General features: G+C 35.5%; 2 protein-coding genes across 5 annotated transcripts in view; one reads left to right on the top strand and one right to left on the bottom strand.

Moving 5' to 3' along the window:
- LOC112047259 (uncharacterized) overlaps positions 1-13,436 on the top strand; it is a 145,501-nt gene that overhangs the window by 118,133 nt on the left and 13,932 nt on the right. For 2 of the 4 annotated variants that reach the window (XM_052883353.1, XM_052883356.1), the window contains exons 7-9: positions 3,396-3,410; positions 4,335-4,487; positions 12,620-12,807. In XM_052883353.1, coding sequence (XP_052739313.1) covers positions 3,396-3,410; positions 4,335-4,487; positions 12,620-12,807 — 356 coding nt within the window. The remainder of the gene's footprint in view (positions 1-3,395; positions 3,411-4,334; positions 4,488-12,619; positions 12,808-13,436) is intronic. The other 2 variants (XM_052883354.1, XM_052883355.1) reach the window with 2 other exon arrangements.
- On the bottom strand, positions 6,109-8,899 carry LOC128198351 (uncharacterized). The gene is made up of 2 exons (XM_052883357.1): positions 8,182-8,899; positions 6,109-6,717 (listed from the first exon to the last, which is right to left on the bottom strand). Exons 1-2 carry the CDS (start codon positions 8,825-8,827, stop codon positions 6,272-6,274), a joined length of 1,092 nt encoding a protein of 363 aa, XP_052739317.1. The 5' UTR covers positions 8,828-8,899; the 3' UTR covers positions 6,109-6,271.

The following is a 13,436-nucleotide window of genomic DNA, read 5'->3' as shown; positions in this document are numbered from 1 at the left end:
GTGTTCGTCATATTCGAGCCTCAATAGCTCAACGGTAAAGCGGCCGTACTCATCACCGAGGGGTGGTGATTCGATCCCCGCCCCGTTGGTCTATTGTCGTATCCACTCCTAATACAGTCTTTCCCGACTAGTTGGAAGGGAATGGGAATATTGGTCATATTAAAAAAAGGTATGGCAAATATTCTTTTTTTTTTTTAAATAAAATATTCTTGTGATAAAGATTAAATGCATCGTTCTGTTATTCATTTTCAATATATTTTAAATGTCGACGTATTGACGATAATACCTTTTTAAATAAAATTCAAAAAGACTTCAATATCGATTTCAATATTAAAGGCACTTAATAACTTGATCTTTTCTTACAAATTCAACTTGATTGGCTTGATTTTTAGCAAATACGAGATATTATCTAAGTATCTGTACTTCAGTAGCTGTTTTAAATAAGTTAATACTAAAAAGTACCTATTACCCTAATATTACAGCCAACCTTATTAAAAGTATTACTACCTAAAGTACTAACTTAATTACTTAAGTCAATTTGCTGTTAAATCTAACGATACAATGTTGGACATTACAGCTATTAAGTTCAATGGAACAACACGTACCATTAATACGAGTGGGTAGACTAACTTTAACAAATGCAACCTGTCCAATGCAGCATTGTCTTTGTGCCTATCTGAAGCAACGCCAGATGTGACAACTTCGATAATATACAAGCGAACTTACTGCAACACACTGCACCTCGTTCGACCCAGTTACACAACTTTACAACAGTACTTCGGCTTTTGGCCATACCTTCTACCTATTTATGAATAACTAGATGAAGCCGCGCGGTTTCACCCGCGTGGTTCCCGTTCCCGTAGGATTACGAGGATAAAATATAGCCTATAGCCTTCCTCGATAAATGGGCTATCTTACACTGAAAGAATTTTTCAAATCGGTCCAGTATATTTATAATATTAGTATAGATATATAAATGTCTCCGTAAGTTTGCGAAAATCGTGATTTATGAGAAAGTTCTGATTTGCAACCTCAGACCAATTACACTATGGACTTGTATCACCAAATTCAGCTACAAAATTGTTTATCGTTTTTTTAGGAGGGACGAGGCAAACTCACATATCGAAAATATTTAACACCAATATATTGTGTCCTTACACTACTAACAACTGTAAATTTGAATTGCAATACTCATACCAATATTTTTTACAAAGATCATTACTCAGAGTATGCGATTTCTTGATCGGTGTTTTGCTGTTTCGGCAGAAGAATCGATACGTTTTAGTTATTATTTTATTACAAATTATATATAATTAAGTTAGAAATATTTACAAATTAATCGTAACTTCATCAACTTATTAAACTAGAAGTTGTTAACCTTTTTTTTTGCCAAACAACTATACAAATCGGGAAGGATTCTAACCTACGAAGGCAGAGATCATATACACTAGGGTTTCATATCCCGTTCTTTATAGTATGAGTAAACAACGATAAACTTAATATCGTAGCGTAGTATATAATATAATGATTAATCATAATTCCACGTAACTGTCTAACAAATAAGCTCTCGCTACCAGGTGGAATCTTTGTGTAACTTGAGACTTTGCTAAACTTTGCTTGTAGCTCGGCTTTTACTTAATAGGTTTCTTATAATAAACTTAACACAGGCATCCTAAACGCATTTTAGTGATTTAAAGTAACTTTTGACAAGGTTTTTGTTTAATAGAAATGTTTATGACCTTGAATTTGATGTTTATCCTATCGAACAAATTTCCTTTATAATAATTATTTGAGACTGGTTAAAAAATTTAAGGCATATCTAAGTGCATATCTATATGTACCTTTGGTATTTGGTTAACATTCTAGAATTACTTTTGATGCACTTACCGACATTAAAGTTACATCTAAGTACTCGTATTTAAAGTGTTACAAATCAACAACTATCTTAATGGAAGTACCTTATAGCAATACCTAATGTCTTTTTGAGGATCTACTTAGTATTGCTTGAATCAGAGAAAGCCATGAATCAGATTATAGTAAGTATTTTTAAAGCTAAAATAATCGCAACATGTTATTCTATGTACATTTCGATTTATACTTAGGTACTCACCTGCAAAGTAAATTCAGCTCCTTAGAGTGTAGCCATGTGGCATGTCGATTCTCTTTCTACAAACGCTAACGCTTCTAAAATTAAAAATTTATGGAAATGATATTCTTGATGATTCATGATCACGTAATCAAGTTATCGATCGGATCTGTCATTCCCATACATAACATACATTTTGTTAGTTTTCGAAACGTTAGCGTTTGAAGAAAGAGAATCTACGTGCCACATAGCTAGAGGCCAATATATTCAAAACATATTATACTCGAAATTACCTGCTTGCTTAATTACGTATACGAAGTCAGATATTATGTAAACTGCTACTAATCAGTAATTAATCATGCGAAACTAATTTCGCATACCTACTGTCGAGCTGTTCTAGTATTGATCCAATATATCAATTATTACGTGGTTTATCAGGTGTCACTGGATCGGTTTACTCAATTAGGCATCGTGTTCAATGTTAGGTCGTAGGCTGAATTAAAAATTGTCGTATTGCGTATTTTTTATTAGTGACATAATATTAGATGTTTATTCTAACCAACTACAGTGAAATAATATACAGGATGTCCCGCAATAAATGATAAAACGCAATTACCACCACCTAATTATCTGAAGCTAATTTGAATAATTTTGAAAAAGCCCTAGGAATTTATGATATTATTTTTATAAATAATGCTTTATTTGTTTTGTAAAAGAACCTTTGAGTACAATAATTTTTTTTTTTTATTAAGATGACCCGATTTCATTAAGTTCAGTTAGGTTAGGTCAGAACATAAAAATTCGGGCACTGAGGTCAGTCTTTAGGTATAATAAATAATAACTAAATACGCGATGTCATAATTCTTGAAGAATTTTATTTGACTCACATATGTGTTTCATTGCTAACTCTATAGACACAGAACGGTTTGCTGTAAGGCCGATCAATCAGGGGCAAGTTCGGACAATTGACGTTTTAAGATTGCAATTTAACGGTATCACTTCGATAAATTATAATATACCGAAAACATAACATAACACGTTAAATTGTAATCAGTATGTTCAGTTCACAATATATCGACAGATTACAATATCGCGAGTGAGATTATAAACTAATGTATTTTACAATTTAACGGTGACTTATATAACTTAGCAAAACATAAGCTAGCGATTCAAAGTGTAATCAACAAACATTGTCAGTGTATTGCTTGTTATATATTCGTAATCGTGACATAATTATTTATTCAATATCCTGTAACGTAGCTCCCTAAATGTCCTTGTTCCTAATAAGATTTCTGTTCACGCTTCTTAGGATGATGGATCTGTGGTGAGTAAAATGTGTAACTCCGCATGACTGTCATTTTGTGTTGTATCGCAAAATTGTAGAGAATTTTTTGTGCCGTGTTAGTATATTCTTAGAATAAGGAAGGGATGGCAATTTTGAGACGAGCCACGAGCATGTTCTGAATTCAATAAAAATGGAACATTTTCAATATTGTGGATTCCAAGGAGGCATAATCGATTTGGGTTACCTATCAAGGTAAAAGGTACTTTGGAGGAAAATACAAATACTAGACTTTTAGAATTTAAAATTTTGTGAATCTTTTCTTTCACTGCTTCGTTAATCCACTGGTTGACCTATATGACTTCGGAAGTCGAAGTTCGGGCTATGGAATACGGACCTTTTCTTTCATCAAAGAAACTTTCAGTAAAAATTCTAACTTCGGAATAAGAAAATAGAAACCCACGCGAGGGCCTTATCCATGTGCTTATTCGCAACGCAGCGTACAATGAAGTCTTTATCAAATATTAGACATGTAAAAATGTGATAAGTATTAAAAAATCATGTTAATGTTTACACGACTGCCAAAGGACTGGTTTTTCAATCGTATACAATATGTAAAAATGTGATATTAAACTCCTACTTCTACTCATGTCTCATATTAATTGTTACGCTGGTATAGATCTGGTATATTTATTGTTTCCTCGGGTTTCCCACTGTTTAAGCCTGCAAAGTTTTTTAATTAAACATTGCTCATTTATGATATCAACGCTGTTATTTTACTGCACCTATTTTTGTTATTAGTATAAAGGTTAGTTTCACCTGCAACTCTGATAAGTGTCGCATAATCTAACAATGAGTTATCACTTACTATCAAATGACAAAGACAACACTTGTGAATAAGCTATCAGACACTTGTCAGGAGGTGGTGAACACTGCCTTTAGTATCGTATATTTGTATGTTTCTAGGAGTTTGACATAGTAATGACAAAAGTCAACGGCTCCCTCGGTTTCACACTCCGCAAGGAAGACCACAGCGCTTTAGGACACTACGTGCGAGCTCTAGTCAGGGAACCAGCTTTGAGCGACGGTAGAATACAACCGGGGGACAGAATTGTTGCGGTAAGTTTTGAAGTTTTTACTCTTGATACTCAATGATAAGTTACCTCTTGATTGCTATTTCATTTGATGTTAAGTGACGACAGTCTAATATGGAAGCGGGATTCCTTGGAAGAGGTACTTTAATTCTACCCATATCCATACCTCTAAGGGTTGCCACGCGGCGTGGTATTAGAATTGGACTAAATCGCTGGGCGGTAGGTACGTCTTGCCGATAGGGTGGAAAAAAAGGAAATATAGCCACGATAGATGCCTACCTACAGGTTAGACTTCAGTCAATTTAGAGAATATTATATCCTCGAACTAATAGAAGAAATCCCAGAACTTCCCTGTTGGGACCCACAGCACTACCAACTGCGGTCGAAGATAGAGATAGAGGTCGCTCAGCAGCTCAATACTCATTTGTTAATGCGTTTACTATAACATCTTAATTTACTATTTATTTACTTTACCACTTTAGCTTTGTGACTCACTTTATGTAAAGGTAATAACGAACTTTGTTTATTACTTCTTTATGTTTCAATTAAAACCATAAAAGGTATTAAAATAGGAGGGGTTCCTTGAGGAGTCTTCTATGGTTTCGTACCAAAAAACGCACAAAAGTATATACAACAAGTTAATTAAAAAGTATGCATAACATCTGGTGACAAGACTATTTACTTGATACTTTTGTAAAAAAGTAAGAAAACAATAGTGACACGTGATAAGGGTCGAACACAAGGGGTTGTTTACTGTTAAAATGATACCGGCACACAATGGGCACTTAATGTAAACCGATGCTTGTATGTGCAATACCTATTAGTAAAAATATTTGCTAACGTTATTGAAATCTTGCTGCTGGCTACCTGATAATAAAAAACTGGCCAAATTCGAGTTGAACTCGAGCACGACGGGTTCTGTATCATTATCAAAAAGCAGCAAAAATATACATTTATTGCATAGGGCTCCCAATATTTTATTCTGTTTTTTTAGTTTTAGTTGTTACAGCGGCAGCAGAAATGCATCATCTGTGAAAATTGCAACTTTCTAACTATCTCAATTCATGATATACAGCCTAGTCACACACAGACGGACGGACTGCGGAGTGTTAGTATTAGGATCCCAGTGTTTTACCTTTTGGATACGGAACCCACCCGGATAAATACAGTGACAATAATGGTCAAATGTAGCGACAAATCTAAGCCTTATATTTTTACCTAGTTTCTTCACAAGTGTACTTATTGCCCTAACACAAGTGCACTCTATATTCTCTCACTCACATACTCCATTTGTGTTTATAATTTGTACATTAAAACTACTGGAGGCTAGGTGCAAGACGGAGACACTTTTATGAGCTTGAATACTTAAGTATCGCACGTTCTCAATATTAAGTATTTACATAAACAAATTTAAGGGTTACTTCCACTTAACTCTATGTTAACGACGACCTCTTTAACGCAATTAGGGATATCTTGGTTGTTCATTGAGATGTGCTGAAATATAAAAATTGCGTTTATGCGATCATATAACATTGGTATTTTAAAGAAATGGCAAACCTAGTTATCATCATTTAACGTTTGTTGAGGAGAATGTGATTTTTTATTCTTGTTGGTTGAATTTGTGTAATTTCAATAAAATTTCAGGATTATCTTCAGTGATTTTAATTTTGATTGAAGCGTACATTTCTTTTCAGTTAGTGAAAATTAATTACAGATACAGAGTAGAGAATGACAGTTGACAGTTGACGTTGAATTGACTTGCACTTGATAGACAGATGACATTGACGTTATTGTGTTCGGTGTTGCGCATTAACATGCCCCCGGCCTTGGAAGAACTCTTCCAATGTCTTCTTCTTCAGGGTCCTCGTCCTCTGGAAAGATGGGGCATATTTTCGAACAAGCCCTTTGAATTATGCCTTCAGATGTGCGAATATAGGCAACTCGAGCTACTCCATCTTTGCCTCTTGAGACTTCAGTGACTCTTCCAAGACGCCATTTTAAGGGTGGAGAATTATCTTCTTTTATAAGGACTAACATGTCTTCGGTGATATCTCGACTTGGACTCTTCCATTTAGTTCTAGTTTGGAGTTCAGAGACATACTCCTTAGACCAACGTTGCCAGAAATGTTGTCTGAGTTGTTCAATTCTGTGATAGCGTGTCAACCGATGTGATGGTGTAGTAGTCAGATCTTCAGAAGCTGGTGCTGTCAGTGGGCGGCCAATGAGGAAGTGAGCGGGGGTAAGAGGTAAAAGGTCTGAGGAATTAGAGGACAAAGGGGAAATGGGACGAGAATTTAGAATAGCCTCAATTTGGGCTAAAACCGTGCTAAATTCTTCATAAGTTAAATGGGCATTGCCTACCACGCGTTTTAAGTGAAATTTACAGGATTTAATGCCTGCCTCCCATAAACCTCCAAAATGAGGCGCATAAGGTGGAATAAATTTAAATTTGATATGATTATCATGTGCATACTCTACTATTGCATCTGAATTGTTGTCTATGAAATCGGAAAACTCTTTCATAGCACCAATAAACGTTTTGGCATTATCTGAGTGAATTTCTAATGGTTTTCCACGCCTAGATATAAATTTTTTCAGAGCCTGTAAATATCCATCAGTTGTTAAACTAGTGACTAATTCCAAATGCACCGCACGAGTACTAAAACAAACAAATAAGCAAATATAACTCTTTTCCAATCGCGCACCTCTACCTCGTCGATTAAGTATCAAAATTGGGCCTCCATAATCCACTCCGCAGCGCATGAAGGGAAAACCTGATTGAAAACGTTCTGAGGGTAGATTTCCCATAATGGGTGTCAAGGTTTGACCTTTGAAGCGTGTGCAAGTAACACATCTATGAACTGTTTGTCTAGCCAAATTTCTACCTTTTAAAGGCCACCATTCATCTCTAATGTGATATAAAAGTAATTGAGGTCCTGCGTGGAATAATCTTTTATGTTCAAATGCAAATAACAAACGAGTGAAACAATGTTTGCTATCGAGTAAAACAGGATGCTTTTTATTGTAAGAAAAATTGTCATAATTTGCAAGTCTACCACCTATGCGTATTAACCCATCTTTATCCAGAAAAATAGATAAACCGGTAATACTTTTAGTAGATTTTAGTTTTAAATTTTTCGTTAAACAGTTGTACTCTAAAGGAAATGATTCTATTTGTGATATTCGCGTCAATAATGTACTGGAAGTATTCAGCTCTTCAACCGAGAGCGGACCAACCAAACGATTATTGCGTTTTGTACGTGAATTTTGAATAAATCGTAGTACGTAGGCTGCACTGCGCTTTAAGCGATTAAATGATGAAAACCGATTGAAATCAAATAACCCACTATATAAATTTAAATGTAGTGACATCTCAGTTACACTTGCAGATTTTAATTCTGGTAAATCTGAAGGAACCTCTTTTGTAAAATGCCTTTGTGGCCATTCTGAATGATGATTGTGTAAAAAAGCAGGACCATTCCACCATAATTGACATTTATCAAGCGCATCAAAACTCATGCCTCGAGATAACAAATCAGCAGGGTTGTCCCCACTGCTAACGTGTCTCCAACAAGCTTCACTTGCAATATCATTAATCTCAGTAACTCGGTTTTGTACAAATGATTTTAAAAGATGTGGTGACATGCGAAGCCATCCAAGCACTATGGTGGAGTCCGTCCAAAAATATACTTTATGAAATTTAAGTCGCAATGATTTACTTATTTTTGCAAACAATTTGGCACCCACTAAAGATCCACATAGTTCTAATCGAGGAATACTTATAGCTTTTAATGGAGCTGTTTTACTTTTTGAACATAACAATTTGATAAACACTGGTGAATTGTCTGAATAAGAGCGTATATAACTACAAGCACCATAAGCACTTTGTGAAGCATCACTGAAAATGTGAAGTTCAATGTATTGATTATGTGAACCTATAACATGTCGAGGAATGCGAATATCCTTTAAACAGTCAAATGATTTAATAAACTTTTCCCAAGACTGAACCACATCATGAGGAACGGGGTCATCCCAGTCAAGTTTGGAAAGCCATAATTTTTGCAATAAGATTTTGGCACATATGATTGTTGGTGATAACAACCCAAGTGGATCATAAATCTGAGCAATTACAGATAACATTGAACGTTTAGTAACAGTGTGTGTGTTTACCTTAAGTTTGGTAGTGAAATATAATTCATCACTTTGAGTGAACCAACCCAAACCGAGAGTTTTATTTGAACAATCATCTCCTAAAGATAAATGTCTTGATTCATTAGGTGTGTTTAAGCAAGTATTAAATAACCATTTATGTAATGGAAAACATCCTGAGGCTAAAACTGATGTGATGTGATCACAAATTTGCATGAGGGTATCATGATTGTCATGGCCAGTGATTAGATCATCAACAAAAAAATCTTCATTGATTATTTTAGACACATAATTGTTATCCTCTCAGTGTACTTATTTTCACATTCCTGTGCAAGTTGCTTTAAACATCTAATACTCAAATAAGGAGCCGATGCAGTACCATATGTAACCGTATTGAGCCTAAATATTTTCAAAGAGTCAGAAGGATTCTCTCGCCATAAAATTAACTGTAAAGTGCGTTGATCAGTCTGTACATCAATTTGTCGGTACATTTTCTCTATGTCAGCACATGCAACATATTTGTATTGACGAAAACGAAGAAGAATAGAAAAATTATCATTGTGTAAAGTAGGCCCAATATGTTGTATACTATTTAAGGATTTTCCTGTACTGGTGACAGCACTTGCATCAAACACGGTACGTAGTTTTGTTGTTTTTGAATTTTCATTAATAACACCATGATGTGGTAACATATAATAAGGATAACTATAAGTGTCAATTTGTGTCATATGCCCCAATTGTTCATATGTGCGCATAAATTCACAATACTTTTCTTTAAGATCAGGTGAATTTCTAAACTTGCGTTCCAATGAATAAAATCTCTTCTCGGCTAATGAATAGCTGTCCCCTAAAACATCAGCGGGTTCTTTTAGAGGAATTCTAACAGAAAACCTACCATCAGGTTCTCGGTGGTGAGTTGATAAGAAAATTTGTTCACAAGTGAGTTCATCTGCTGTGAGCATTTTGCTCCCCGAGGAAGGAATTTCTTCCAACTCCCAGAATCTTTTTAATTGACTATCTAAACTACTAGTTAGGTTACAACTAACTTGATTATTGATGCGCAAGTTAGTACTTGTGTGTATTGGTCCAGATATGACCCAACCTAGTTTGGTTTCATGTAAATATGGCCCTGTTGATAGCTTTATGAAACCCTTGTTGTGAAATTCCCAAAATTTATCAACACCTATTAAAATATCAATATCAGAAGGATGATGAAAATTAGGATCTGCAAGTTTAATGTTGTTTGGAATACAAATTTTACTAATGTCTAACTGGCATGGTGGCATACTGGCTGTGATGCGAGGTAAAACCAAACATTGTATGTGTGTATGAAAATTGTTTACTCTTGAGTGTATTTTAACAGTACACTTATGTGCGCTTTGAGTGACTGCATGACCTACTCCCATAACTTGAACAGAGGACTGTATAAGTTGTGCGTTTATTTTGTGTGCAAATGATTGGTTAATAAGGCATATTTGACTGCCAGTGTCCAGCAAAACCCGTGCTGTATGTAATTTATTATCACTAGCTACTACGTCTACCAAGGCAGTAGATAGCAAAACTAAGTTGTGTGAATTATAATTATTTAAAGTAATCTCCTTTGTGTGTGACTTAGAGGGATATTCGGTACAGTTCAAGGCAGTTGAGTGAGATGAAGGGCTCATATCAACTGGCAAAGATGTATTTGTGTGTACATATGATGTTGATGCGTTTACATTTTCAATAACTACATGACTATGCAGAAGTGTATTATGTTTGGATGAGCACTTCTTACACGGACCAAATAGGCAGTCCGAACTAGTGTGATTTCTGCGAAGACAGTTCCTGCATAACTTCTTGGAATCCACTAATTTAATTCTATCATTAATCGATAAATCTAGAAACTTAGTACATGAATAAATTGGATGTGAATCATCACACATAGGGCAAGCTTGAGTGTATTTGGAATGTGAATTGTTTTTGTTAACTTGTGAAGTAACATGACTGTGCGACTGATGTTGATTGAAGGATACTTTCCTAATTGATTGATTATTATTATTAGCATTATTAATCATATTGTGTCTAGAGTCACTCTTACTGCAATTAGTTTTTAAAACATCCAAAACATCTGCCCTATCCCTTAAAAACTGTATTAAATGATCTAGCTTAACTGGGTTTAATTCTTGGTGTGAATTTAAATTATAAGACCCTTTATGTTGTTCCCATTTGCGCTCAGTGGATAGGTCGAGTTTACTTACAACTAAGTATATAATTAATGTGTCCCATGATTCAGTAGGCTCACCTAGTGTACTCAGAGCCCTAAGATTTCTAAGAATAGTATCAATTAACTTCCTAATTAGTGGGGCAGATTCTTTATTTAAGGATGTAATGGAAAACAAAGCTTTGACATGGTTATATATTAGCAAACGATTATTATTATACCTATTTTGAAGTAAATCCCACGCATGTGCATAATTCTCTGCAGTGAACTCTAATGCGCTGATGACCTGCAATGCTGCCGCATTGAGCGAGGACTTCAGGTAATGAAATTTTTGTATGGGGTCTAAATCTGTGCGTGAGTGGATCATAGTTATGTAGGAGTTTTTATACTCTAGCCAATGGTCATATGACCCATCAAACGTCGGTAATTTGATGTCCGGTAACTTAATAGATAGTGGCTTATTTGAGTGTTCCCCACATGGGGTGCACTTAGAACTAGAAGCAGCGTCATTAAGTTTGATTAAGCACTCTGCGGAGGCTAAAGCTCTGTAATACTGTTCTTCAAACACTTCTCTTTCTTCATATTGTTTTGTTAAATCTACATCCCGGCACGCTTCTTCGATTTGTGTTTGTAAGTCATTAAATACATTATATAAACTACTGATGGATTTAAATCTCAAGTTAATTTCTGACATTTGAATTGGTGATAATGGAGTATTAGTTAAGTCGAATTTAGATATGAATTTTTCAAAAATAGTAAGACGCCCTTTGTACGTGCCACGTTTTCTAATTAGTTCCGCCATTTTGACGTTATGTGGCGATCGTGGAATATTCACATTTTGTTCGTCACTAATCATTTTTATGGAGGTTTATAAAAGTACTTACAGTAAAGAAGCGAAGTCCAGTATATTTTAATAAGAATTTAACACGGAAAAAGGGTAAACGAGAACGGTAAAGGGAGGGAATTAGTGAATTGTGAACAAAGGATTTGCCCGACTCGATCTTCTTTTCTTGATCTTGATCGTGACGCCGACGAATCCGGCTCGAAGGACCAAAAATGTTGAGGAGAATGTGATTTTTTATTCTTGTTGGTTGAATTTGTGTAATTTCAATAAAATTTCAGGATTATCTTCAGTGATTTTAATTTTGATTGAAGCGTACATTTCTTTTCAGTTAGTGAAAATTAATTACAGATACAGAGTAGAGAATGACAGTTGACAGTTGACGTTGAATTGACTTGCACTTGATAGACAGATGACATTGACGTTATTGTGTTCGGTGTTGCGCATTAACAACGTTAAGTGGGCTTAGTATCGATATATACCTAGTAGTGGTAGTAGCAAGTAAATAACGTTTTTTTTATCAGTCAGAAGGAGGAGTTATAAAAACAAAAAACTTGACTACTTAAGCGTAATGAACTGAAAAGAGAAAAACAAAAATTAGGATAGTATTATAACGGCTAGGTATTCATCATCTTAATTATTAATCCATATTCGGCTACCTGGTCTCCTCCCAGAATGAGAGAAGTTAGGCCAACAGTCCATCACGCTGGCCCAATGCGGATTGGCAGACTTCACACTAGCAGAGAATTGAGAAAATTCTCTGGTTTGCAGGTTGTCGATGTTTTTCCTTCACCGTTTGAGATCCAAATGCACACAACTGAAAAGTTGGAGAGGATTCGAATCCACACTCTGATGCAGAGGTCATATCCATTGGACTATAACGATAGATAGGTATCGGTTAGATCAGAACCTAACATCAGAATCAAGCGTCAAGTTATAATTGTTATAAAAGGTAAGTTCTTTACAGGTCAACGACACACCAATGTCAAACATGTCGCACGCGGAAGCGGTCGCGTTTTTGCGTTCGTGCGGCTCCGAGGTGCGCCTGCGACTATACCGAGACCACGCCGCGACTCCTCTGTCACCGATGTCGCCGAAGGAAGAAGGTCCTACAGACTCCGACGGGCCAATCAACAAGCCCAAACCACCATTGAGGTAAACAGGCATAGACAAGCAAGCATAGCATGTATGTTGCAATTACAAATTTTCATCGTCTGCGTCGTTGGTCTAGTGGTCAGCCTTGAGTTCATGTGATCGTGGGTAATGAAGTAATGAGCTTTTCTTTCTTCCGTGAAATTTCCAGTAGCAGCCCGGAATTGAAAAATTGATGGAGTTACAACCTTCTGCTTCGTGACCATTAATCCGTCGGACGATTATTATAGTTGAATACTATTTGTCTAATTGCAATTACCTCTCTCACCTTAAATTTGTAGATCCGCTATGAAAAAGAGTGGTAAAGACAGCGACATAGCGTATAATATTATTTCCCTGAATTCCTATTACTTTTTCAGCAGTCACAAAATTCTGTCAAAAAATAATTGTTCATAGGTACAGACAGGCAGACAACAAAGTCCTATAAAGATTTCCTTTTTTGCTTTATCATCAAAATTCAAAATTCATTTATTTTCAAATTAAGTCATAATTTCATTTAATGGTGGTAATTATAGTTAAAACTTAAATAAAAGTTACGAGGGTTCCAAACGTGCCTTGGTCCGAGAAGAGCCCACAACAAACTCAGCTAAGGTTTATTTCATCATCGTCATTAATATCAGTAATTTACGTCC

This window comes from Bicyclus anynana, chromosome 9, assembly GCF_947172395.1.
Source record: "Bicyclus anynana chromosome 9, ilBicAnyn1.1, whole genome shotgun sequence".
Taxonomy (NCBI): domain Eukaryota; kingdom Metazoa; phylum Arthropoda; class Insecta; order Lepidoptera; family Nymphalidae; genus Bicyclus; species Bicyclus anynana.
Note: the sequence above shows the minus strand (reverse complement) of the source record. Positions and strands in the feature narration are given on the sequence as shown.

What these genes read in the sequence shown, in the direction of transcription:
- LOC128198351 (XM_052883357.1), bottom strand. Translation starts at nt 8,827, where the DNA reads ATGCAAATTTGTGATCACATCACATCAGTTTTAGCCTCAGGATGTTTT. An exon ending in CAAATTGTTTGCAAAAATAA is followed by an intron (nt 6,718 to 8,181) that starts GTAAATCATTGC and finishes CTAATTCCTCAG; the next exon opens with ACCTTTTACCTCTTACCCCC.